The 27,635-nt window shown below is 39.9% G+C and overlaps 6 protein-coding genes across 7 annotated transcripts; all 6 read left to right on the top strand.

Annotated features, from left to right (window-relative positions):
* Window positions 1–834: 834 nt before the first annotated feature.
* LOC103968501 (phosphoinositide phosphatase SAC3) lies at window positions 835–12,058 on the top strand. Its single transcript, XM_009381744.3, has 16 exons — window positions 835–1,552; window positions 2,181–2,385; window positions 2,511–2,676; window positions 3,303–3,525; window positions 3,746–3,822; window positions 3,999–4,186; window positions 4,260–4,357; window positions 4,527–4,660; window positions 4,828–4,938; window positions 6,065–6,437; window positions 7,818–7,939; window positions 8,054–8,164; window positions 8,512–8,709; window positions 9,056–9,211; window positions 10,307–10,415; window positions 11,669–12,058. The coding sequence occupies exons 1-16, from the start codon at window positions 1,430–1,432 to the stop codon at window positions 11,765–11,767; spliced, it is 2,493 nt and encodes an 830-aa protein (XP_009380019.2). The 5' UTR covers window positions 835–1,429; the 3' UTR covers window positions 11,768–12,058.
* A 2,441-nt stretch (window positions 12,059–14,499) lies between these two features.
* LOC135650690 (ethylene-responsive transcription factor LEP-like) lies at window positions 14,500–16,402 on the top strand. Its single transcript, XM_065170223.1, has one exon. The coding sequence runs from the start codon at window positions 15,306–15,308 to the stop codon at window positions 16,152–16,154; it is 849 nt and encodes a 282-aa protein (XP_065026295.1). The 5' UTR covers window positions 14,500–15,305; the 3' UTR covers window positions 16,155–16,402.
* A 260-nt stretch (window positions 16,403–16,662) lies between these two features.
* LOC103969789 (pentatricopeptide repeat-containing protein At5g61800-like) lies at window positions 16,663–17,617 on the top strand. Its single transcript, XM_065171517.1, has 3 exons — window positions 16,663–16,678; window positions 16,823–17,499; window positions 17,546–17,617. Exons 1-3 carry the CDS (start codon window positions 16,663–16,665, stop codon window positions 17,615–17,617), a joined length of 765 nt encoding a protein of 254 aa, XP_065027589.1.
* Window positions 17,618–17,619: 2 nt separating this feature from the next.
* On the top strand, window positions 17,620–18,288 carry LOC135651444 (pentatricopeptide repeat-containing protein At5g61800-like). The gene has a single exon (XM_065171516.1). The coding sequence runs from the start codon at window positions 17,620–17,622 to the stop codon at window positions 18,286–18,288; it is 669 nt and encodes a 222-aa protein (XP_065027588.1).
* Window positions 18,289–18,460: 172 nt separating this feature from the next.
* LOC135650689 (calnexin homolog 1-like) lies at window positions 18,461–22,019 on the top strand. Of its 2 annotated transcripts, XM_065170221.1 has the most exons (6): window positions 18,461–18,658; window positions 18,744–18,813; window positions 19,967–21,096; window positions 21,199–21,270; window positions 21,450–21,566; window positions 21,626–22,019. In XM_065170221.1, exons 1-6 carry the CDS (start codon window positions 18,461–18,463, stop codon window positions 21,764–21,766), a joined length of 1,728 nt encoding a protein of 575 aa, XP_065026293.1. In that variant the 3' UTR covers window positions 21,767–22,019. The 2 variants fall into 2 exon arrangements, with proteins under 2 accessions (XP_065026293.1, XP_065026292.1); XM_065170220.1 differs by having other exon boundaries at window positions 21,450–22,019.
* Window positions 22,020–22,653: 634 nt separating this feature from the next.
* LOC103968499 (calnexin homolog) lies at window positions 22,654–27,506 on the top strand. Its single transcript, XM_009381742.3, has 6 exons — window positions 22,654–22,934; window positions 23,018–23,087; window positions 25,351–26,477; window positions 26,574–26,645; window positions 26,896–27,012; window positions 27,108–27,506. The coding sequence occupies exons 1-6, from the start codon at window positions 22,689–22,691 to the stop codon at window positions 27,246–27,248; spliced, it is 1,773 nt and encodes a 590-aa protein (XP_009380017.2). The 5' UTR covers window positions 22,654–22,688; the 3' UTR covers window positions 27,249–27,506.
* Window positions 27,507–27,635: the final 129 nt, after the last annotated feature.

Below are 27,635 nucleotides of genomic sequence, written 5' to 3'. Positions count from 1 at the left end.
TTCCATGCGTTTGCCGTGCTCCCAACGATATCTATGGCTAATATCTATTGCAATTGCTTGTGATGGATACATCATTGTAAAGTAATTAATCACAAATAATTGTCATGCACCTCAATTTCTGACTGGACATGATAGGTATATGGCTCACTATTTTAATACCAAATTATAATTGTAGACTTAAGTAGATAGGGGCTATGTAGATCCTATTCGTTGAGGTTCTGTGCAAACACTTTTTTTATTTTTGGACTCTTACATATTTATCCTTTGAAAGTTGACAATATTATATTTACCCTTTCAATGTTTAATATGAAATATATAAGTACATCCCTTTAATTCCTTAAAACTTGCACATGTATATTATTTCAATCATATAAATTCTTCATAGATTTTGCCACATATATATAATGAGTTTGAAAACTAATATTTAAAGTATACTTTATTATTTTTCATTAAATAGATAAATAATATTAATCATTTGTATTATTAATGTTATTATGCTAATGGTTGGTTAGAAGAGTCTTGGAAGGATATATACATCAAACTCAAATTTACAGGGGTAAAAATGAAAAAGACCAGTCAGTCAACCCAAACAAATAGTTTTTCTTTATATTATCGATTCACACGATTCCCCGTTCGATTCCCCGATCCGACAGCGTAAACCGCGATCTGTCATCGAGATCCGGTGATCTACTGGATTGATCACAGTAAGTAGTGACAGTTATATTTGTTAGAAGCTACAAATCCAAGATGGGTGTGGTGATAGACGCACTCCACCGGTTCCTAATTGTACTCTCATCTCCGTCTCCCCTCCACAAGAAACCGAGGGCAGAAAGCCACGACCCAAAGATTGAGAAGAAGAAACAAAAGCTCATAATTTTGGGCTGCGTGTTAATTTGTGTGTAATTATTATTACTATTATTATTGTGTGGAAGGCGTCGGCCAAACCTCCCTGTGGTCGTCGTCCGCCCCGATTCTTCTATATCTCTCTGTTTCTCTCTTTCTCCATCCCACCCCGCAATCATTGTGGCAGATTCCAATTCCCAGCCGAGTCATTTATTGAGCGGAAGAAAGTTTCCTTTTTGATCGACCTTGGCTGCTCTTTCCCCCAAGGATGGAAGCTTCTTTCCTTTTCTTACTCGCTTTTTAATTCGGTTTCCTCTTGCTTGCGCTCAAGAACGGCTTTTTTGATCTTTTATTGGAAAGATCGCAAGCTGTTCACAGAGAGAGAGAGAGAGAGAGAGAGAGAGAGAGAGAGAGAGAGAGAGAGAGAGAGCCCGTTAGTATTCTTTTTCCTTTCCCCCCCTCAGTTCATTGAAAGATTCTTGCTTTCGTTGTCTCCGTGCCGTCAATGGAAGAGAGCGAGTGGCGGATTAGGGCGAGACGGAAGATCTGCGAGTGACTAGCTCCCCGGGCCCGACGAAGGCTCGGGATGGGTTCGGCTGATCAGATGGTGGCGGACAGCGAGACGGCGGATCAGTTGGCGGCGGCCGGGACCGGCGCAGCTGCCGGGAGCGGGTACCTCCAGAAGTTCAGGCTTTACGAGACTCGATCGGTCAGTTGGGTTTTGTCGTAGAAAGTTGGATCCTTTATCGTGATTTGTTTTGCTTCATGGGTTTCTTCAATCTTTTTTCCTAGTACTTGTTGTCTATCGTTATTGATTTCTTCCCTCTCCTATCAGATCTTGGACTCAATGATCAAATCTGTATGGTTTGGAGGGAATATTTTCTGATGGTTGACGATTTTGTTGTTTTATGCTCTTATCGCTTTCTTTTGTTGCCTGTGTAAGAAATTTCATTGCTGGATTTGCCTATGGTTGAATCGTCTTACGGAAACATCATATACTATTTTGGTTCACACAGGCTACAAATTCGGGATCCGTGTACTTCTTTTAGAGATATGTGCATGGCAGTTTCTTCGTTCTTATTGATCTTTAATTACCCGGTAACCTACTCGGGAGTTTTTCTTATGTCCTTCAACGCCTTCATCGAGATCTGTTTGTGTGATGGTTTCTCAAAGAATAGATATCTATATACCATATTTCAGTTGCTCGTCAAGAACAGATTACTTTTATGCGTTTTCTTATGCACAAAATGATTGATTTTTTCCTCATCGTCGATATCTAAACTGTTTATCTGGTATTCATATTTTTGTTGTTTGTTACACCTGGTATGATGCTGCAGATGTTTTATATAGTTGGAAGCAACAAGAGTAGGGCACAGTGGAGGGTGTTAAAGATCGATAGGTTGGAGCCTTCTGAGCTGAATATTCGTGAGGATCCAACAACATACTCCACGAGTGAATGTTACGACTTGCTGAAGCGCGTACATGAGGGAAATATTTCAACTGGGGGATTAAGATTTGTGACTAAATGTTATGGCATCGCTGGTATGTGTAGCCTTGATCTTTTCCATACATGGATAAAATTGAAGCTTGTTGCCAACCCCTCCGTCCAACACATTCAAAGTCGATGTTCAAGAATTTCTTGTGACATACATGTTGTACATTTTCAGGGTTCATCAAGTTCCTGGGTCCGTACTACATGCTGCTCATTACTAGGAGAAGGAAGATTGGTACCATATTGGGTCATACCATATATGCTGTCTCCAAGAGCGAAATGATTGCACTTCCAAATTCGGCTGTGCAGTCCAATTTGGTCTACTCTAAAGATGAGAACAGGTCCTTTGTCCATTCTTTACATGAAAAATGTGCCATGTACAATTTATGTTTAATTGAGGCCGTAATCAGTCTTCAAAAGCTGCTATTGTATTGTAATTAAAACTAGTGCAAGTTTGAACTGCTATAATTGAAGTCTAGTATTTAACCATGGAACAAATGCTCTACAGTGCCAATGGATTCTGTTTCTGAATTACTCCATGACACGCTGCGGAGATTTTCTGTAAAGTGACAATGACAATTTGTTGAAAGGTTGATAGTGTTTTTTTCTTGTTAGCTAAAGATGTAGAAACGCTATTCTCCTTGTAAGTATGTAACGTTCCTTGAGGTAACTCACAGTTGTTATGGGATCTTTAATCATCTCAAGTCATTACAGTTTCTTGGGGTCTGTGTGCCAGATCAGTTTCTTATGTACTGAGGCAAATTCAAGTAATCGAAAGGAATATTTATGTTGTCATAAAATGTCGATGGCTTAAGGTATTGAGGCAATATGTACTAGTTTCTTAATAGTTTTTACTACCGGAAAAAATATGACCTTCATATTAAATTTATGGTTGTCATTTTTGTACTCTGTGTCTTACATATTTGCAGAACCATTCACAATGCTGTCTTTCTTCTTTATTGCATAGATACAAGAGGCTACTGTGCACTGTGGACCTCACAAAGGACTTCTTCTTCAGCTACTCATACAACATCATGCGTAGTCTTCAAAAGAACCTATGTGATGGCAAGACAGGGCAAGTTCTCTATGAAACAATGTTTGTTTGGAATGAGTTCTTGACGCGTGGCGTCCGTAATCATCTCAAAAACACTATGTGGACAGTTGCATTGGTTCATGGATTTTTTAAGCAGGTATGATTACATCGAAATGTCTGGTGTGGACTCTTCCGGATTCAATCATGCTGTTAATAACACAATAAAAAAATGCACCACTTGTAAGCCAACATTGACCATTTCCTGTTTTAGCACACTGATGATATTGCTTTATTGCTTTGAGAAGTATGCTCTTTTTCTCTTTTAATTTGTTTAGTATTTAAAAACTCACTTATGTATCTTTCTGTTATGTTTTCAGGCAAAACTTTCAATATTTGGTAGAGATTTTATGTTGACGCTCATTGCTAGGCGCTCACGTCATTTTGCTGGCACAAGGTTTGTAGGTGAAAATGTGGTTTAATGCAATTCCTTGTTTTCTTTGATAATAGGTTTTGTCACACTAATAAATTGTTAATTATCTTTGATCTGTAATATGAGCGTACAGATTTAAGATCTTTAATCTGTAACATTGTTATGGTTAATGATTTAATATCTGCTTTGTCCCGGTTTAGGTACCTAAAACGTGGTGTTAATGAGAAGGGTAGAGTAGCCAATGATGTTGAGACGGAGCAAATTGTATTTGAAGATACTCCAGAAGAAATTCCTTCACAAATAACTTCTGTTGTACAGAATAGAGGTTCCATACCCCTTTTCTGGTCTCAGGAAACTTCAAAATTAAATATTCGGCCTGATATTATCTGTAAGTTTTAGTAATATTGTATTAGTTTCTTTGTAATACAGTTAAAGATTTACTTTGGCACATCTTTTTTCAGTGCATAAGAAGGACAAGAACTATGAAGCTACACGGCTACACTTTGAAAATCTTGTAAAGCGATATGGCAACCCAATAATTATTTTAAATTTGATTAAGGTGGGTAGTCTCAATCTACTTTGGCAAAAAGGTGGATGTAACTTTGTATCTTCTTTTTTGTGCATGAATACCTCAATGATGTCAGAGGATTTTGGGTTTGAAGTAATCTTTCACTTCTTGGTTAATTTATTATGTTTTTTTTTTTAATTTCATGATCTAATACAATTAGTCACGTGAGAAGAAGCCTCGAGAATCATTGCTGCGTGCAGAGTTTGCCAATGCAATTGATTTCATAAATAAAGATATACCAGAGGAGAGACGCCTGAAATTCTTGCACTGGGATATTCAAAAACATTCTAGAAGGTATATATTTGCTTTTTTAATTTCTCTCTTGCATTATTCTTCTGTATGTTGTCTTTTTTGCAGGAAATGGGTTGTTATTATATTCTGTTCATTATTTTCATGTCCTCGTGCAAAAATAATAACCTCTTCAACTTGCTACTAATTGTTGGTTGCTAAAATATGTCCAGAAAAGTTGCCAACGTGCTGGAATTATTAGGCAAAGTGGCAGCTTATGCATTGGATCTAACAGGCTTCTTTTATTGCCAAGTAACACCAGGCTTGCAAATTCAGGACCTTCCGTAAGAATCTTGTTTCATGATTTTTTCAAGCCAGGTTTTTGTTTCAATATCAGTACTTTTTTCTTTCTTGATTCCATGATTAGTAATCTTATGTTTCAACATATTCTTTATGCTTATATCTAAAGTGTGAATAGGCTAAAAGGAATTATTATGAGCATGCAGCTCGATGATCAACCACATTGCATAGGCTTTAATCGTAATTGTTTGAGCATTCTGGCATCAGTAATCTCTACATTTGATGTACCAACTGAAGTATGAAAACACCAAATGCTTCTTTCATATAATAATTTCAGAAACATTTTTGCAATATGTTTATGTGCATGTAACACACAAACTAAATTCAAATTTTATCGAAATTCCAAAACTATCATGTAATCACGGATTCAAATATCATTCACACTGGTTCCACTCTGCGACATTCATTTTTTGTATTAGTAAACGGACAAGGCATGTATTTTGTATGTTAACTTGTAATTATTAAAGTATATAACCTTACTGTCATGTTTGTTTGAACTTGCATGTATGGTATTCTGTTATATGATTCGATTAACTTTGTATGCATACGAATACTTGTGCTTTTAGAAGATTTGTCTATGTTCTTTTATCATATGATTAATAACATGTCATAGTATTTAAAAGAACAAAACTGGTATCTAATCTGCATAACAGGGGAAGGGACTAGTCAGTACGATTGATACCAACATATTTAGATCTGGTACAAGTTGTTACTGTCATTATATGATTTAACCCTTGACTAGTATCAGTATTTAATCAGTATTATAATCCTTATTGCTTTCTTCAAACACCTTTACTAGTTCACTTTCATCCATACTGAAAACAAAAGTAAAGGCAGTCTTTCAGGCTTTTGCTGATCTCACAGAGTTAACATGGCACATCTATGAATTGTAAATTTTACTAGACATATGGTTATTGATTTAAATTCTGGATCTATGAACTGTTAGATATTTGAACTTCCATAATAATAACATTGTTTGATTTTATTTAGTTTCTTTTTTATCACTGCTTAAACACTTTGTTCATTTATACATGAGATGAAGCACCTGAACGGTATTATATATATTTGAGTTGCTTTTTTCATTTAATCTCAATAATTGTTGTCATGCAGTAGCCGAGGCAGCACAGGAGAAGCCATTGGTTCTTATAGCAATTCCTTGAAGGATGAAAGTACATATTTTGGAACTGAACAGAGTCATGGTAATTTCGTTAATGAAGTTCAGAATGGAGACAATTTGGCTATATCACCTAGGTTCCAAAGAGGTGTCCTTAGGACAAATTGTATAGACTGCTTGGACCGCACAAATGTTGCCCAGTATGCATATGGTTTGGCTGCTCTTGGTCATCAGCTTCATGCCTTGGGATTTCTAGACATCCCAGAAGTTGATCTAGATTCTCCTTTGGGTGATGATTTGATGGTTTTCTATGAGAGAATGGGTGATACACTTGCCCTACAATATGGTGGTTCTGCTGCACACAACAAGGTATTAAGTATGTTATCTCTTTTGAGGAATAAGCTGTTTGAGTGTTCATTTACTAATGTACTTATCAATAATATTCAAGTATGTTACTGAGTTTTTCTGTAAATGTCTTGAAGCATCTGAACTTGGGGTTGTGTTCCATCAGTTCAATATTGTGTTTTGTGCCTTTGAGGCACGTACCTTTTCTTCTTAAAAACTAACTGCTGATAGTTTCTTAGGAATCTTTGAGAGTGGCTTCCTGGTTGCATAAGTTTCAATGAAACTATTAAGTTGCTTACTGGAAAATCTCTTTCTTGACTGAAATTGGGCACCAACATCGAGGTTTGACATCAGATTGATCACTGTTTGTTGGAAAAGTTCCAAGGCTTGAATAATGATAGCTGAATATATCACACTGTATAGTTCTAATTTAATATCTCATCTTAGGCCTTATTTTAGTTTGTTTATATTAAGGTCCACAGAGGAGTCAATTGAAAAGAGTCTATAATTTGACCTCTTTTTTATGTAAACTATTTCACACCAAAAATAAAAAGTAAAAAGTACAGGACAAAGACAAATAATGGTTTACTCCATTTGTTCCATTAATATATTTAGATCGTTTCTCTACTAAGAAACTTGTTGCTCGATCTAACAAATAACACACTCGACAAAAAATGACATTCATTTTTCCTATTCTCATATTTCTCCATATTACAACTTATAGCTAGGTGCCTAGGTATTACATACATATGCATCAAGTATGCGTCTGGAACTAAGATGACTTTGGTTTTAATGAGTCTACTACTTTTAACTTCGGCTCAAGCATCTTGAGCAAGTGGTTCATACTCAACTAGTCTGATCATGATAAATGGTATCAAGGTCAAACTAGTATTTGAACACAGTGAGAGACTACCAGCATATAGGCTATTGGGCACTCTACAATGTGGAGCCACCATGACATTATGTACACCATATTAAGGTGCCATGTTAAGATTGATTCTAGGTTATATTGGTCCTTGATAAAGATGTTAAAGATGTTAAATCTTTAAGTGGAGAGATCACCTCATTTTAGTTACACATTGGAAGTCCATAAGTGGTCCATCAACTTGGGTCAGTAGTTCAAGCTCAACAAGTTAACGGATCTCTTATCCATTGGGTGGGTTCATATTTCATAACACCTTGAGCACTCAAAAGAAAAAGGCAGTAGTGAAGAAATAAGATTTTTGTTTTATTAGGTTAAAAAATAATAAGCTAGAATATTAAAAGATTTGGTTTCCATGATCCACTTACTGTTCTCATCTTGGACTGCTTGCTTGCCAAATAGTCTATTCCCAACTAGCAAAATATTTTACATACTTGCAGCATCACTCTGTTTTACTTGAACTGTTTCATAATTTTGCACAGATTTTCTCTGAAAGAAGAGGTCAATGGAAGGCTGCAACCCAGTCCCAGGAGTTGTTTAGGACCATCCAACGATACTATAGCAATGCTTATATGGATGCCGAGAAGCAGGATGCTATTAATATGTAGGATTTCACAATCTTTTCTGATAAATTACTTCTAACCTCCTTGTTACCACTGATTATAATCTTTTTTCTTCGAATAACACCTCTTTTTTATAATTACTATTAAATTTGTAGATTCTTAGGGCATTTCCAACCTCAACAAGGTAAAGCAGCACTTTGGGAGTTGGATTCAGATCAGCATTGCAATATTGGTCGGCGTCATACTTTTGCCGATGAAAATGCAAGGTACTGAATTTTAGTTAAAGTGTTGATTTATCTATAGCATCTGGATTTTCTCAATGATATTTTCTAATTGTTGTGACAACTGAGTAATAACCATTGGAAGTTGTATATAGCTTGTACTTTATAAGATGATGCATGAGGTAGTGAACCTCAATATTAAAATTAATAATTTTGTGTGTGCTTTACTAGAAATTGTATAGTGCAGGACTCCTGCATGCTTACATGCATTTGTAAATCATATGATAACAATCATAGATATTACAATTCATCTGGTTTTTTTTAATGGTGTGGTTGAGGAAGTTTCAGGTGTATAAGTTAGGTTTGGTTTAACTTCAGCTTTTGTTATTCAGGTCATTTATCAAAAGATCCCTATCAGATGGCAATATTCTACGTGAAAGCCAAACACCTGTCTCTGGCTGTGATGCTGGACCAAACAAAGTAGCTTCTTCGGCACTGCCTTCAAGAGTACAACACGAGTCAAATGTCAAGGGTCTATGCGATTCTACACCAGAAATTTCAACTTGTGAAAATGACATATCATATTCAAGGTAAGTTTCTTTAGATTGTTCATCGTTGATGCATTAATAAGCTCTCTACAAAACTGTTACTGCAGTCAAATAAGTAATTAATTGAATCGAGGGACATCTTTTTGGGCCTTATTTTTGTTTTATAACAACAAATAAACAAGAGAAATGTTGTGCTTTTCTTTTGTTGCATTTTTTAGCTTCTGATTGATAAGACAGAAAACCCACAGCAGCCAAAACTCTATAAACTAAGTGTCTAATTTCTTCTTGATCTCTGTTTCATCTGAAACTCCAGAAACAATGCCTTAGTAGGACATTCACCATGCATATTCATAAATAGCTTAATTCCTCTCTCTCTCATATGTATTAGGTGCACTCCGATGATCTCCAGGAGTCAACTCTTTTCAGATTGTGGGCATATATGTTTAAGCGAGCATAGATTTAATGATTCAAACTGTTCAAACTTCCTGGACTTTGATTGGCTTTCATCGTCGGGGAATTCATGTGATGATGAAGGTTATGAAAGGTAATCTTCTATGAGTGCTGTTTCCCCTATTTATATAATATTGTGATGGAATTTGATAATGTAACTAATGCATCATTTTTTGTCTTGAACTTGATCAATATTAGTGTTTATGTATGTCTTTGTCGTGGGAGAAGATACAGCTGTGTTTGAGATCATGATTTAAACAAATTTCTAGATGATCTTTTAACTTCCATGGTGTTATACATGGTGTATAGAATGTAATTTTTTTTTGCATTGTGTAGCTTGTAATTGTAAATTGTTCTGCAGGTTAAGATAGTAAGAACCAAGTAGACACACACGGTCATTGTCTTACATCAATGTGCATTCTTGAAAATATTGAGGGTGATAATTTTGCTTTTTGCTTGCTTTGAGCACATTAATGAAAATATTACTTATCCTGTATGTTAGGTGATAATCATGGCGTCAAACTGTCAATAAGAAAAAGATGGGTCTTATCACTTCATATCTATAGCTAAAGAACTCTAATATCTATAGCTCTTGTTTTTCACTTCATATTATACATGATTTGATTGCTTGTGGAATTTAACATAGCTCAACTCTTCACAGACAAATATTCTCGTATTTCTTGATTATAATCAGATCCAATTGCTGTTCAAAACCATATATTAATACAAAATGTCATAGTTTGAGGAACATGCAGTGTGCACATTCAGTAGATTTTATCTTCTAAGACTTGTGTATTGCAACCACTTGTGCTGCATTCTGACATGACATTACATGCTTTGATAAGCTAACTTTGTTATTTTAATAAGAACTTCCTTTGCTTGATCTAATTCTACAGTTTATAATGTTATCTTTGTTTAATGGTGTATACTAAGTTTCACTGGTTGAATTTAGAGAAGTCCCTGCAAATTGAGCAGTGTGATGCTAACTCATAAGGTTCACCATAGTTGAACTGCCACAGATGATTGAATTTCGTGCAAATATAGCACAGATTAAATGAGTATGAAAGAATTTGTTCTCTAAAATGAGCATGAAAGAGAAAGTTCTTGAGAAGTATTCTTCCTTCATTTCTCGATACAAATATTAAAATGGGTGTCTTTTTCAACCTCTTCCCTTTTCTTTTTACTACAGGTCACCTCTTATTAACTCACCACCGAGGAATGTTTCCACTGAAAATGTCACTGATGGTGTAATTGCTGAAGAAACTTCAATTTTAAGTGAGGAAGGTCCTAATACTAAGGTTTGTTTCCTTTTGTCTTTGTTGTTTCACATCTTGAGTTCCTATTTGTGCAAATTTAGCACTGATATTTTTAGAACTTGTGCTAAGCTTTTGCCAAAATTTTGAAGTTCAAGAATGGGTTCCTCTTGAATTGTTCTATAGTTTGTAAAATATAATTAAGGTTTTAATTCTTAGTCTGGTACCAATAGCTGTCGGCAGATGGCTTGTTACAGTACCGTTATGGGGTGGTATACCAAGTTGGTATGAATTAGTACTTATTGGAGGAGGCAGTGGAGAGGAGGTGGTGGTGGGAAGGAGGCATACCACGAGGAGATGACTGCAACATGCTTGGAGGAAGTAGTGGTAGCGACATAACGGGTAGTAGGAAGAGAGAGAGAGAGAAGAAAAATACATCTGACAGCTATAAAAAAAAGCATGGGTATTGGGCCGTAGTCTTATAGCCTGTTAAAGTCTGGAATTGATTTGCTTACCATCTGGGTAATCATAATATGATGAGCTTATTGAATGGTACATTCGGTTCATACCTGATCGAGCCACTTGAAATTACCCAGCCCCATCTTGATTGGCTATCAGAGCAGCAATTAACAATTACTAGCCCATATGGACTGATAATTAAACCTTGAAAGGAACCGGTGTTGCAAAAAGTGCTAGTTAATCATAAAATAATACAACCCGCCTTAATTTATCCATTGACATTATTGAGTTCTGATGATAAGTTGATCGTTCTCTATGATTAGCATAATGCCAAAATTGGCAAAAGTCCCCCGGTGCATCTATTTACGACTTGACTTCTGATCTCTTTCTGTAAAAATATAATAGTACAGTTATAATTTCAAAATTTACATGAGCCAGACAAGAAACTTCTTCAAGAACATTATATTAATTCTTTTTCCTTTGAGTGCATCATTCCTTTGTATCTTTTAAATGCTTGGTAGTTCATGTTTAAAATTGGATTCTTATCGTTCCTCGGAATTATTATTCAAATATGCTACTTGTTTGATCCACATATGGGTTTACATTGACTACATCGATGTAGTACATGCCAAGGCAGATCAGTAGATAATTATCGGTGAAGCACTTGATGTGTGCCATACTTTGGCACAAAAACCTTAAGACCTGATCTAAAGAGCAAGGAGGCAATTCAAATTGATTCCATCTACCATACGAAAAATTAACTGGTGTCCAACTTTTGTCTTCTAATATCATGGAGATTTGGAGAACCTAACATACATTACTTTTTTTTTTGGACACAGGAAGCTGAAGCCACTGATGTTGCACAAAGTTCCAACCATGGCGAGTTTTCTGATAGTTTTGCGCATTGGGTCAACCATGGTGGGGCTCTATGTTACTGATGTCAAAGCAGTCATCGAATCATGCTCGGTATCACTCGCTTGCCTTGTGAATTATGTCAGTGCTATAATTTCTAGTAAGGAGAGAAGAATGACATATGTAGATGGAATTAGAACATTAAATAGAACTTACGGCATTCATCTGTAAAATATTAGTTTATACTTTTCGATCAGTTTCTTGCAGAGATAAAGTAGTATATATTGGAACACAGATGCAATTCTTTAGAGCCAAGCTCGGTTATTTTTGTCCAACAGGATGTTTTGTAAATAGTAATATAAATAAATATTTTATCACATGAGTCCCAGTACATGTAATGTTATATAGCCGTCTCCAGGCAAATCCAGTATCTACGATAGACGATAAGATTGTCGAGCTTATTTTTCTGGCTTTGAAGCCTCTTCTTAGGCTTCCTTTCTGCTTTCTTGATATGTACTTAGTGCAATGATTTTAAGGAGCTACTCAATCTGTGTCATGCTTCAAGCACTTGTTTGTAAATACTACACTACCACAAGCCTTGTATTATTTACTCATCGTTGCGTTTCGGACACGGAGATTGTAATTTTACTTGGCTCTACTTTACTAGTTGAGATCTGTGATGTATCTCCCATTTGATGTAGTATTGCATTAAGTAGATAGGCAAGTTGAAGCCATTGCTTGTAATCTTCGAATTGCCTCAAATATTTGGTTGAGGCCCTGCAAAGTGATTCTAAACCCACTTCACATTGCATCATTCATCTAATCATCTCCATGTTCATCCTATTTAAGTCAATCTACATCCCTATGGATGTGGGATTGCAATATATATATACTCATTGCAAACTTCATGCAATCTCCTAAACAATCACTAAACTGGATTTTGCTTATCCGGAAAACATGCTAAATTTTGATGGAAAGCTTGCACTTAAAGATCTGAGAAGAAAAGATCTGACATCACCTCACCTTGTTCGAGTCAGTGTAAGACAAGCAAGATCTGATGCACAGCAGTGGACCAAAGTGGCTCCAAGCTAAATCACAGAGTATGTTGAAGGTGTAGGGTTAGAGTTGGGGGTTCTCTTTTTGGATCGAGTGTAGCATCCATTGCAGAGCTCAAAGGCTTCCACATGCCTACACCTAAAACAATGTCCTCTCCTATCACACATCTATGCTTTTCTAGCTTTCCATGAGAAGATCTTTTGCATCTTATAGCAGCTAAAATCGCGCTTTAGATCTCGATGATGTACCTTAAGCGCGAAGCTGGTTATAATACCAACAAGCATCCTAGATGACAACCCAGTGCATGTTGCAGGATCTTGTGGTCCTTGTTTCCACACCCTGCAATACTCTCTTTCTGCTTGACTTGCTGCGATCTCTTTCATGCATACAAGAAGTGAGGCACGAGTTTGAAGGTTGTGTTAGGATCCATGCATGCATGATGATCCGATGGAGATCGAAGAGAATGGATGGACACTGAAGCAAGTTGTGCCTGTAGGTTTCCTGATGGCACACAACAGCAGGTGAGTCTTTTATCATCGAAAGAGAGATTGGTCTTGGTTTGGTGTGTCCCTAAGAGCACATCAGACTCTGCAGTAAGCAATGACATGCGGTGTTGTCGGTCAGTCGTGGAAACTGTTTGCAGGATCACCAAAGAGCAAGAATAATGGAGAAAGGGTTGTCTTCTTCCTCTTACACTGCTTGAAGATTAGAATATTAGGTGCCATGTGATCTCCTGCTCTTCGGAATCCATCCGACCGGCCATGAGACCAGTTGCGAAATCATTGACCAAAACGCATGCAGACAATCTTTCAATCCATCAGTTGTTGGTGACAGTGCCGATACTCTCAGAGGAATTCTACAGATAAACTACCCCGAGAAGAATTCTCCACTATCTCCGAAGAAACAAAAGATGACTGACAACGAAGATGAGGAGTCTGAAGATGTGAAAACATGCAAATGTGTGTTTAGGTTTCCAAGATCTTGGAGAGTGAATGAATGCGAGAGACAACCGATAGCTATGTGATGCCAAGTAAATTTGGGTCAGATAAGTCTTGGATTCCATGCATTCCAAGTTCTCAGTCGAGCACAGCAAAGAACAAGATTGATCTTGTCAGAAGGATACTAAAAGGCACTACTAGTATTATTATTATTTCGAGTACATGAGCTTTCCAACTTTATTGATGTGCATCATATGGGTGATGAAAGTTTGTAGTGACTGAGTCATGTAATTACTTCAGAATATATATGCCAACAAGTTCTTCCTTCACATGCACCCCAACAAATCTTTTTGACTCATACAGGTTCCTGCGGGCCCTGCAACCAAACGCAGGACACAAAATTAAACTCCCAACACCTCCGAGACTGCACAGATTAAGGGAGACTTTGGCCTTCAAAAGGTGTTTTGGCTTGTGGAGCTTATCATTTGGTGGTTTTGCTCAATTTGCTAGCACATGGATGAGCAATGATAAGCCTTTCCTGCATCACCTATAGATTAATATTGTGCGTGTGAACTTCCCATAGATTAATGAAGTTTGTGTGTGTGTGTGTACCTAATCTTTTGATTTAACAACTACTTGGAATGCTCTTTACATGATTATTAGCAACACTAATAATGCCAGATAAAGTGGTGGTCAAGATGGCTTTGTGATGTCTTCCATGCCTCTCCATAACAAGCACCTCGGATGAGCCTAATGTGCAGTGTTCTTCATCATCAGGAAATAATGTTTTGGATGTGTTAACTAGTTTAATTTTCTGAAGAAGGTCTTCCATGTCATGGTTTGTAACACTACCACCGAGCTCTTATGAACATCGACTAATCCTAATATATTGAGCATCCAAGATTCCGAGAAAAGAAATGGAAGGGATAATATTTTCTGCAGGATACAATGAATTGATGATTAGCTTCTGATCCAACAATCTCAACTTCTGAGATGCTTTGATGAATGCAGGCCAAGAACGAGGCAGTTGCCCACTGCAATATTGTAAGTCATGGCATCTGAAGGGAAGTGAGAGCACATGCTAATCATTTCCGGTGAGCCATGTAATCATGTGATGGCATTTGCTGTGGGATGGCCTCTCCTCATCATTAGCAACTCCATTCGATCAGAGAACAATCATCAGGCTTACATAAATGCAGGGGGGGCCCATACCTGCGCTCTTTAATGCCGACCTCAGATCATGTTCTTGCCCTGCCATAGATTTCCTACATTGCATCTTCTCCTCCTCCAACAGGAAAAGAACAGTTCCATTCCAGATTCTGAGTTTATTTGGGCATGAAGGGATCGACTTTGACAAGGTAACTGAGTTCATCAGTGGCACGGTGGATGGAGTCTACCATGAAAGTGATGATCACATACAATCCATGTTACTAACTTAGAATCCACATTGACCATATGTGGACTCCACTCCCGATCAAAGAAAACATGGGCCGACCGTCAGAGAATATACATATCTAGCCACCACCACCACCTCTTCTTGTATATAAGCCTCCCACCATGCAAACCCTCCCACTACCCCAACCTAATAATACACCTAAACATCATTGCTGGACTGCTCTTTCTCTTGGTAATGGGTTTCTCCTTCTTCTTCTCCTCTTCTTCCTCCTCTGCTTCTCCGGGCTCTGATGTCACTCAGGAGAAGAAAAGCAAACGCAGGACGCAGCAGGACAGCAGCAGCAGCAGCGAGAGCAACGGGAACGGCGCCAACAGCGCGAGCGCCGGTGGCGGTGGCATGAGGTACCTCGGCGTGCGTCGTCGGCCGTGGGGCCGGTACGCGGCGGAGATTCGCGACCCGGCGACCAAGGAGCGGCACTGGCTGGGCACCTTCGACACGGCGGAGGAGGCGGCCGTCGCGTACGACCGCGCCGCCCGCACCCTCCGCGGGGCCCGCGCGCGCACCAACTTCGCTTACCCAGACCTCCCGCCCGGCTCCTCCCTCACCCCCTTCCTCTCCCCCGACCTCCAGCCCCCGCCCTCCTCCTTCACCCTCTCCGCGCCATCGCCGATACAGGACTCCGGTCACCACGCGGCCGCCGCCTTCCCAGCTCTGGGAGGTCAGGGCGACTACAATGCTATTGCGGACAGTACAATCTCCGACGACGGGACCCATTACTACTACCACAACCAGCAGCAGCAGGAGGATGGGTTACAGTACACGGCCTCGACGCTGCCGGCGTCTCAGCCGGCCGTGGCGTTTCCTTGGGAGTCGAGTGGTGCTTCGGAAGCGGGCGAGGAGGACCTGGCGGCCATGTGGTGTGACCCGGGGGAGTTCGGCGGGTACGGCTCCCCGGCCTCGCACGGGATCTTCTTCGAGGAAGGCTACGTGCACAGTCCCCTGTTCGGGCCGATGCCGACGGTGGACGACGCCGCCGCAGACGGGTTCCAGCTCGGTGGCTCCTCCTCCTCTTACTACTACTGACGAGTACGTAGAAGCTCGGGGTCTGCAGTTTGGTTGCGCGCCCGCCGGTGGACGTGGCGTTTTCCTTTTGGGTTTGGTCCGGTTTGGCTCTCTTCTCCTCTTGGAGATTAGATGGGGCCTTTTAAGAGTCTCTTCTCTTCCTCCTCCCTTTTAATCTTCTCTTCGAACTCCTCCCTCGACATTGTATGTATTGCTTTCTATTGTCTCTCCAGTGATCCTTGTTGAGCTGTGATGGATGTTGTAATGAATTGGACATAAGATTCATATATATATATATATATATATATATATATATATATATATATATATATATATATATATATATATATATATATATATATATATATATATATATATATATATATATATGACTATTATTGACTTGAGTTTTGTATGCTGGTCTACCACATGGGCCTGAAATGTTCCAAGATTGGTAGATTTGACCGACCAAAGAATATCTAATGGAGGCATTTAAAGATTGAGAAGTGGAGTCTGCAAAGAAGGTTCCATGGCGGAGATGTGCAGTATGTGCCGATAGGAGGATGGGCTTCGGCATACAAGTGATGGGCTTTTAGGCTACCTGTCCAAGTATCTCCCACCATGACCTTTTCCGTCTCCTCCACGGCCACTGCAACACGCTCCACTAACTCAAGTCCATCCATGCGTAGGCCACCGGCCCTCGCTTACCCTCAGCAAGCTCCTCTACGTCCTCACCCTCCTCATCCTCCCCCGCCACCACCACCACCACCAAAGCCCCTCCTCCCTTCCTCCCGCCGCCGCCCTCATCGGCTATGCTCTTTCCCTCTTCCACAGCATCCCCAGCCCCTCCGCCTTCCCCCACAACCTCCTCATGAGAGCTCACACCCTTCTCTCCTCCCCTCTCCCCGCCCTCCTCGTCTTCGCCCGCATGCGCCGCGCCGCCGTGAACCCCGACTCCCACGCCTTCCCCTTCGCCCTCCAGGCCTGCGCAACCTTCCGCTCCCCCGCCCTCGGCCGGGACTTCCACTGCCAGGTCCTCAAGTTCGGCTTCGCCGCCGACTACTACGTCCGCAACAATTTGATTAGTGCGTACGCTCCATTCCACTCCATGCTTGAAGCCCAAGGCCTCTTCGACGAGTGCCCGTCGTCTCGTCACATCGTCACCTACAACACCTTGATGGACGGCTATGTCAAGGTCGCTGACAACGCGTTTGCACGTAAGCTTTTCGACGAGATGCCTGCAAGAGATGCGACGTCGTGGGGCACGCTCTTGGCAGGCTACTCGAAGGTGGCCCGGTTCGAGGAAGCGATCGAGCTCTTTGATGGGATGCTCGCGATAGGAACGGCGCCCGACGATGTTGCTTTGGTCTCGGCACTCTCTTGCTGTGCTCAACTGGGGAAGCTGGACCAAGGCGAAGCCATCCATGAGTACATCAAGAAGAACAGAGCTGAACTCAATGTCTATCTGTCCACGGGCCTGGTAGACATGTATGCAAAGTGCGGCTGCATTAGTGTTGCTACAGAGATCTTTGAGTCAACGCCATGGAAGAACTTGTTCACGTGGAATGCCATCATCGTTGGTCTAGCCATGCATGGGAACGGTGAGATGTCACTGGAGCACTTCAACAGAATGCGAGCTGTGGGTGTTCGGCCAGATGGGGTGACCTTCCTAGGAGTCTTGGTGGCTTGTAGCCGTGCAGGACTCGTTGATATGGCTCGGAGTCTCTTTGATGAGATGGAGAGCGTCTATGGTGTCGAACGGGAGCTCAAGCATTCGGATGCATGGCAGATTTGCTCGGACGGGATGATCAAGGAAGCGATGGAAATGATAGAAGGGATGCTAATGAAGGGCGATGCTTATGTGTGGGGAGGTGTGCTTGCGGGTTGCCGAATCCATGGGGGGGATGTGGAGATTGCAGAGGTTGCAGCACGGCATATATTAGAAAGGAACCCTGGGGAGAGTGGGATCTACTCGATTATGGCTGATATATATGCTACTGCAAGGCGGTGGGAAGATGTTGCAAGGATTAGGAAGTTTATGGGCGACAAAGGATTGAAGAGAAAGAATGTTGGTCGTAGTTCTATTGAGGTGGATCATGAGACAGAAACCACAACAGCAGTTGTGGCTCTTAAGTTCGTCGATCCGATAGGATAAGCCATCAAACTGCGTTTGGTGGGCTTCGATCTTTACTTGTTTGTTGCCTTTCTCAATATACTCAGAATAACGTTCAACAACGAATTTAACGGTTACGGTGACGTGGCATCTTTCCATTAGCCAAAGTAATTGGTATCATTGGCACCGAGGAGTCGCCCGCGCCCTTATATTGATGGCAGCGCCCTTCTTTCATTCTCGTTGCCCCGGAAAGAGAGGCGAAGCGAGAGCGGCACTTTCGTTAAGATCCCAACGGCCGGTTGTCATTTGCCCCGGTCTTCCTCCCCGCAAGCTGATCCTGTCGCAGATGGCCGTGCCGTTCCTCCTCCTCCTGATCGCATCCTCCTTTCTCCAGATTTGGGCGTCCGATCCGGTGACTGGTTTTCTCGATGGATTGCTCTTATGTTTTTGTCGATCTGGGGGTTCTGAATTTGACGATTTTGTTCGCTTTGATTCAGTTGTACTATGAATCCTTTGACGAGCCCTTTGAGGGGCGGTGGATCGTCTCCAAGAAAGAGGATTACGAAGGTAAATAACATTTAACTCCAAACCCCTCTGTGTTCTCATCGTATATATTCCTGCATTCGTGTCTTTCCTTGGTTTGGACGACAAGATTTCATCTTTCGGATTGATTGATTGCGCATCATGATCTTCAGTGAATGGTTGGTTTTTCAGTTCGTTGATCTACGCAAGTTTATAAATTTATACACGAGAGTTTAAAATTAAGATAAGTGAAGCAGCAAAACTCCAAATTTCTGGAATATAAAAGGATAGATGTGCCTTTTGCAATAGCATTGTTATAATATATGCTAGATGGTCATTGGGAGTCTCAGTTTTTAATCGTAATGACATTGTGGCTTCTATATGCGGAATTGTAATTGTATATAAGTCATATTGGCTTGTATAAACTGGGATTTACGACCTTGTGCATGAAGAACTAAATGTTTAATTGTCTAATGAAAAGATTTGGCTGTTCTGTGAAGCTTTGAATTGTAAGCTCATGAGAGCTTTTTGAGTTGCATAACATGGAACATTTTTTTATTGTCGTGCATCACGAGTTCTATTTTCTAGCATTCATGGCACTGAATTTAGTTTGACTTGTTTGCTTGGTGAAGCTTTGTGTGGCAAAAAACAGCTTAACAAACAACATTTTCCTCTGTTCTGTCATTTGTGAGACATTTCTGATCTCGGAGAACGTGCATTTTTTGGGGGAGACAATTTGCAGCCTTGTCTTTATTTTACAGAAAATTTGATTTGTTTGCACCTGCACATTGGCTTTTTTCTCAGAGATTGACATATCCAGATGGCTACATCTGACTTGGCTTATCGATTGTGTTTGGTTTAACTTTTCAGCTTGAATCAAATCCAGACTATAGCCCTTCGATGAGATTATCAGGCTTTCATATTGTTTTAATCATCTTATATTTGCCACACTATATCAGCACTTGCAATGTAGAAAACAAAGAACAATCTTAAGTGAACTTTTCAATAATTTCAAACAGCCCTCAAAAAGTCAAATGTCAATGGCAACTTCTTGAATATCTTGATTGCGTGAAAAATCAATTTAGTCAGATAGGATCTTCACGGGTTTCAAAGGAACACTCCAACGACCTTATTTCTCTTCTTCCCATCTTTGGCATCCAGTCATTTATCTCTTACATAATTTGCTACTTTTGACAAGGATTGTGGAGACACTCTAAGAGTGATGGACATGAAGATTATGGGCTTCTTGTGAGTGAGAAGGGTAGGAAGCATGCAATAGTGAAGGAACTTGATGAACCTATCATTCTCAAGGATGGAACTGTCATTCTACAGTTTGAAGTTCGACTACAGAATGGACTTGAATGTGGAGGGGCATATCTAAAGTACCTCCGTCCTCAGAAAGCCGGATGGACTGCCAGGGAATTTGACAATGAGTCTCCATATACTATCATGTTTGGACCTGATAAGTGTGGAGGCACAGATAAGGTGCATTTCATTTTCCCGCACAAGAATCCTAAAACTGGACAGTTTGTGGAACATCATCTTAAGTACGCTCCAACTGTTCCTTATGATAAACTCTCCCATGTCTATACTGCTATTCTGAAACCTGATAATGAGCTGAGAATTTTGATTGATGGAGAGGAAAGGCGAAAGGCAAATTTCTTATCTTCGGATGACTTTGAGCCAGCATTTATTCCACCCAAGACCATACCTGATCCTGATGATAAGAAGCCTGAGGACTGGGATGAGAGGACGAAAATTCCAGACCCTGATGCTGTAAAGCCAGATGACTGGGATGAAGATGCACCAGAGGAGATTGAAGATGAGGAAGCTGTCAAGCCGGAAGGGTGGTTGGACGATGAACCGGAGGAAATTGATGATCCTGGATCCATAAAACCGAAAGACTGGGATGACGAAGAGGATGGGGAATGGGAAGCAATAAAAATTGACAACCCAAACTGTGAAGCAGCACCTGGATGTGGAGAGTGGAAGAGACCAATGAAGAGGAATCCAGCGTACAAGGGAAAATGGCACGCTCCTTTAATTGACAACCCAAACTACAAGGGCATCTGGAAGCCACGAGAGATAGATAACCCCGACTATTTTGAACTTGACAAGCCAGATTTTGAGCCAATAATTGCTATCGGTATTGAGATTTTGACAATGCAGGATGGCATTCTATTTGACAATATTCTGATATCTAGGGATGAGAAGGTTGCTGAGTCATATCGAGCAGAGACATGGAAGCCTAAGTATGAAGTTGAGAAAGAAAAGGAGAAGGCTGAAGATGGTGCTGCTGGGTTTTCAGATATGCTTTCAGGTTTCCAGGTAATGTTTCACTTGTTTTCAGTTTTTTGTGCTAGCCTTGTTCTGTTTCTTCCGTTAAATTGACAGTATGTTAATTGTTGTATTACTCTGTGGTTATTTCAGAAGAAAGTGTTTGATGTGCTTTACAAGATAGCAGACATCCCCTTCTTGGAGGCATACAAGAATAAAATTATTGTAAGTAGTAACTGTTCTTTTTCCTTGTAACTTTCCAGTCTTTTCGGGTAGTCTCATCTTTGTTGGAAGTCAGCATTTTTTTTCTCTAAAAAAAAATTAATTAGTTTTAGTGTTTCTTTTTGTTGTATTGCATCAAACAATTTATACTTGTTTAAGGACTGATTTAATTTCTTATGCAGGATGCAATTGAGATGGGAGAGAAACAACCCAACCTCACTATTGGGATCCTGGTATCCATTGTGGTGGTTATAGTTACTGTTATATCCAGGGTTCTGTTTGGAGGAGAGAAACCCAAGGTGTGTCCTTTTGGCTTTAATCCATCTTTACCTTTTGTTGACCTTTGCTCATTCTGCAGGCTCCTGCTTCACCTATCAGTGAAACTGAGATTGCTAGAGCCGGTAAAACTGAAGTTCCCGAAAGCAACAAGGAGGAAAAGGAGACGGACAAAGAAGATGAATCAGCCCCGCGCCCCAGGAGGTCCAGGAGGGAGACGTAGACCTGACATGTCTTGAATATTTTGAACGTGTTGTTTATTTCTAGATTTAATCTTAAGTTGACCATGAGATTGAGGGAACCATTTTCCTCCTTCAAAATTTTGGGTTACACTGATTTGATAAATCTTGATAATATCTGCATCTTGGAACATAATCTTGACACTTTAATATTTTATTCATTGTCATTCATTTTGTTAAGAACTCTCTCTTATGTGATTTATGGAAATCCATTTTTGTAAGACTACCTTGGTTATATATGCAGGTAGTTTTAGAGTTGTGGAAAACTAGGTTTTTCTTTTATATAAAAATGGATGTAGAATATTTATCTAATGCTTTGTCAAATTAAAATACTTGAAGGTGTTTGTTAGTATAGCTGATAAGAATTTTGATATTATTATCTTTTATTAAAAAATATTTATTCTATTTATAGACTGATGCAATTGAGGTATTATTATCAGCTGTTTTCTAATATTTTATACAGTCTCTTTTTAAAAAAAATTATTTTCTTTGTCTTAAGTATAATTCTTAAACTTGGTTTTTGGAAGTCGTCCTTTAATATTATTCGCCTTTTGCTAAGTATGATTCTTAAATCTGGCTATGTTGGCTGCGGATCCTCGCTTTTAGATCCATAGCTTGTCGGATCCGGGCTCTGGTGGGCCAATCTGTATCCGATCCATTAAGCACCTGGCCACGCGTCGACTCGCCATCGGATTGAATTCCCGCCGTTCGTTTCGATGTATAATAAATCACGATCGTACCTTTTCGATGCTTTCGTGTTTTCGCCGTCCGAGCGATCAAGCTTGTTCGACAACAGGGACCCGGAAGATGACATGGCATATTTCTATTGGGCTTATCAACGTGGCATCTCATACCATTGGCAGAAGCGAGTCAGCAGCAGACCTTTTATTGACGGTCGCGACCGGTATGCGTCTCGCTCTCTCATCGCCTCCTAAGCACGGAAGAGAGCGAGAGCGAGATCCGTTCCCGTGGGTGCATCTGCTCCGTCGGATCATTAGCTCTCTCATTTGCATCGTTCCCAATCGCGATCTTGCGCTAGGGTTCCTGCGGGATCCACTGTTTCCCTTCACGATGGGTGGAAGGAAGATGGCCGCGCCGCTGCTCCTGCTGCTCATCGCGTCCTCTCTCCTCCAGATTTGGGCGTCGGATCCGGTAATTCGTGCACTCGGCGGATTGTTCTCGTAATCTTTGGTTTTTTTACTCAAAAGTTTAAAAATTTGTGGCGTTTGATGCAGTTGTTCTACGAGTCGTTTGATGAGCCTTTTGAAGGGCGATGGATCGTGTCCGAGAAGGAGGACTACACAGGTATAACATTACCTCCAGATCTGTTGATGATCTCTTCGAAATGATATCCTTGCGCTCATGGAATAAAGAATTCGTCTTTTAGTTTTGGCTGTTTGCTTTTACAATCTTCTGATTGATCAGTGGTCACTGTTGCCAGATCTTTTCCACGAGGCGTTATATTAAGATATGTTAGTGGAACCTAAGAGATCTAGTACTTATGATAAACTAGTGGAAGCTCAGATTTATGGGACTCAAAGAGTCTAATGTGGATCAGCTTTATTACACTGTATATAATTGCTAATATTTTTGTGTTTATGATAAGCTGGTTCTGTGTAGGCAACAAGCGAGTAACGAAGGGCCCCACTCTTTTATTTTCTTGGAAAGGGTGTTGTTGGTTTGGTAGAGATGTCATATGCATTTTAAGTATCTTTGGTACCTAAGCGGTGGACTAATGGTTAGTTGTTAAGGAAAGGTTTACTATTGCTATGGAGAATTTGCTCTAAGTAGTAGTATTTTTGAGTTGCAGACGCTAAAATATACTGTTTGGATTACATGATTCAGATCTACTACATTGCCTTAAATTGGTTGAATTAGTCTTGATTTGTTTGCTAGTGAAAATATTGGTTTTACAAAGTAAACCACTACTGAAACACTTTTTTATACTTTTGGTATGATTACGTGTCTTTAACTGAAAAATCTCCAGTGTTGGCGGATGTAATTTAGTATCTAAATGTCAGCTTGTCAGGGATATTCTCCTTACTTTGCACTTCTATGGAATTGCCACGATTTATCTCCTACCTTGATTTTGATATATTCAGTAAGATAATTATGTGCTTACTCATATTAATTTGTTCAAACATGGGCTATTGGTTGAACCTCCTTCAAGTTGGGATTTCCAGGAGGTGCTTCGTTGATTTTTGATTAATCACTTAAGGAACTTTCAATTGTTGACTTGTTAAATTTTGGGTTGATTAAATGGTATGGTATTAGGTTGTTTTCTTCATGTATTCCTTATGAAAGGATACTGATCAACCTATCACAACTTGACTTTATAAGTTGGGCCCATTGGCTATGAAAATAATCAACAATTAATTGATTATTTAGGACCTGAATGGATATTGGGCATTTTTTTAGTGTGAAATGAATTCACAAACTTGGTTAAGACTATGTCGTCATCAGAAAAAATTGTGAATGATCCCCGTTTTGGACAAGTTCAACAGGGTTTTTTGTTTAGTTCTTTATTTTTTTTTTAATTCCAGATATATCAATGCCTGATTACGTCAATCTTAGATTTTGGTCGTGGCCATATCTTATTTATTAATTAGGTTGATGATAGATGATAACTGTTGATGGATAGAAAAGGAAGTTAGAGAGTTATGCAATACAGAGCTATAATATATATAGAAGAAACACCATCAAAATGTAAGCTAGTGAAAACAGAGTCATGCTAAATATATAGAAGAAACTACTATCCGGAGATTGACTTATTGACTGTGTGGGCTCTTTTCACATGTTTTGGGTTTTTATTTCTGTTATGCCTTGATCAATATTTTGAATTTCTATATTTGTCTTTGTGGATATGAGTACCTAATGTCAGTCACCTTTGGAACTTTTAGAAGAACTTGGTCACGTAAAAATCAATATAGTGAAAATGAAGCTTGGTCACATAAAAATCAATATAGTGAAAATGAATGTTATATGCTTAAATCTCTGTTTTCTGTACTAAATGAAATCTTTTGGTCCAAAGTTTTTGTTACCTCGATATGTGTCCTGGCTGTGGTCAAATCCAATCACATATTTGTATTTTCCTTTTGCATTCAATCATATTTATTTTTAGAATCTTGTTAAGATGGGTTCTTTTGGTTACATTGTGGGTCCTGTTCTTGCATCAAAATTCTATGCTACTTGGGGCCCATGGCTCATTGATCAGTTTAATCTTGAAAATTATTTAATATAATTCTCAAAACCATTGAGAATCTGCCGGAAGTGTGTACTTTACCCTACATGTGCATGCTGTATGAGTGACATATATACGATAATCATAAAGGTGTTCTTTCCCATTGTGCATCTAAAGAATAGTATGTTGAATGTCAAATTTTGGATAATAGAAATGTCTTGTAAAACTGTGAGTTATCCAATGCTGTTGGTGACCATGTTATTGCTTCAGTCTCACTGTTCTTGGTATTGATTCCGGGGATCTGCTTTAGGTTTACTTCTATCTTTTGTTTCATCCAATCCATTGGTGCCCCATGTCTATTTTGTTACAGAGTTGTGTTTTGACTAGGTTTATGGAAACACTCTAAGAGTGATGGTCATGAAGACTATGGACTTCTTGTGAGCGAGAAGGCTAGGAAGTATGCAATAGTTAAGGAACTTGATGAACCTATCATTCTCAAGGATGGAACTGTCGTTCTACAGTTTGAGGTTCGACTACAGAATGGACTTGAATGTGGAGGGGCATATCTGAAGTACCTCCGTCCCCAGGAAGCTGGATGGACTTCCAAGGGATTTGACAATGATTCTCCATATTCTATCATGTTTGGACCTGATAAATGTGGATCCACGAATAAGGTGCATTTCATCCTTCAGCACAAGAATCCCAAAACTGGGAAGTTTGTTGAACATCACGTTAAGTACCCTCCATCTGTCCCATCTGACAAACTCTCTCATGTCTATACTGCTATTTTGAAACCTGATAATGAGCTGAGAATTCTGATTGATGGAGAGGAAAAGAAAAAAGCAAACTTCTTTTCTTCGGATGACTTCGAACCAGCTCTTATTCCACCCAAGATCATACCTGATCCTGATGATAAGAAGCCTGAGGACTGGGATGAGAGGGCTAAAATTCCAGACCCTGATGCTGTAAAGCCAGATGACTGGGATGAAGATGCACCAATGGAGATTGAAGACGAGGAAGCTGTCAAGCCGGAAGGATGGTTGGATGATGAACCTGAGGAAATTGATGATCCAGAAGCCACAAAACCAGAAGACTGGGATGATGAAGAGGATGGAGAATGGGAAGCACCGAAAATTGACAACCCAAAGTGTGAAGCAGCACCTGGCTGTGGAGAGTGGAAGATGCCAATGAAGAGGAATCCAGCATATAAGGGAAAATGGCATGCACCTTTAATTGATAACCCGAACTACAAGGGTATCTGGAAGCCACAGCAGATAGACAACCCTGATTATTTTGAGCTTGACAAACCAGATTTTGAGCCAATTACTGCTATCGGTATTGAGATATGGACAATGCAGGATGGCATTCTCTTTGACAATATTCTGATAGCTAGTGATGAGAAGGTGGCTGAGTCATATAGGATGGAGACATGGAAGCCTAAATATGAAGTTGAGAAAGAAAAGCAGAAGGCTGAAGATGCTTCTGTATCTTCAGATGGCCTTTCAGGTTTCCAGGTGATGTCTTTATTCCACCAGCTTGGTAATGTTAAATTATATAGTTGCTTGAGTTTGTTTGTTTTTTGCTTATGGGTGTCTTAAATATTATTGCAGAAGAAAGTATTTGATGTTCTTTACAAGTTTGCAGACATTCCCTTCTTGGAGTCCCACAAGATCAAAATTATTGTGAGTTCCAATTGGTCTTTTCCTGGTCTACGTTACAAACTGTTCTAGGAGTAGCTTTTGTTGCTATTTCAACTAGCTGACAATCATCTGCATAATGTGACTAGAAACTTAAGTGCTTGTATATGTCTCTTGTCATTTTCTTCCCACAAGTCACCATTTTTTTAAAACTCTTGTTTACCTGTTTCTTGTTATTGTATTTCATTTATCAACTAAGTCTTTTTTGTGATTTCCCACAAATCTTTATTTGTAGGATGTCATTGAGAAGGCAGAGAAACAACCTAACCTCACTATTGGGATCCTGGCATCCATTCTGGTGGTAATTCTTACTGTCATATTCAGGATTCTATTTGGCGGGAAGAAGCCTCAGGTGAAGTTATTTCAGTATTCTTCGGGCTTCTTCATTTGCTTCCATGTTCAGCTTAACATGAGATTATCCTTTTGAAACCATTTCGCATTTTACAGGCCCCAGTTGCACCAACCACTGAAACTAACAACTCTGGAGCTGCTGAGACTGAAGCTACAGGAGGCAGCGAGGAGAGAGAGGAGAACGAGAAAGATGATGCATCAGCCCCGCGCCCCAGGAGATCTAGGAGGGAGACATAAGGCAGCCAGGTCTCAGATTTTGAATGAGGTATTCGTTTTAGGTGTTTTCCATTCGAGCGGGTGTGAGGCTTGTGAACCAATGTCATTGGCTGAAAGCAAAACAGACTCGCATTTTTTGCCTCCCTAGCTTGTGTTTTCTGGTCAGAGTGAGTTCAGGCGTAATCTTATTGTACTTGTAAGTCTTCAAAGGATCTTTATGGCTCGGTTATCCTCTTAGGAACTCTTTTGAGTACTATGGAAAATCAACTTCTAGTAGAATGTGCTTGGTTTGCTTGGGTATTAGTTGCGCGAACATCTTTCATCTGGCGAGGTCATATTTGATTGGTCTGCTACTTTGGATGTCGCCGAATGCAGCAGTTCATTTCAGCGATTGCTGCCAGCCAGGAT

This window comes from Musa acuminata, chromosome BXJ3-10 (assembly GCF_036884655.1).
Source record: "Musa acuminata AAA Group cultivar baxijiao chromosome BXJ3-10, Cavendish_Baxijiao_AAA, whole genome shotgun sequence".
NCBI classification, from domain to species: Eukaryota; Viridiplantae; Streptophyta; class Magnoliopsida; order Zingiberales; family Musaceae; genus Musa; species Musa acuminata.
This window is presented reverse-complemented; position numbering and strand designations above follow the sequence as displayed.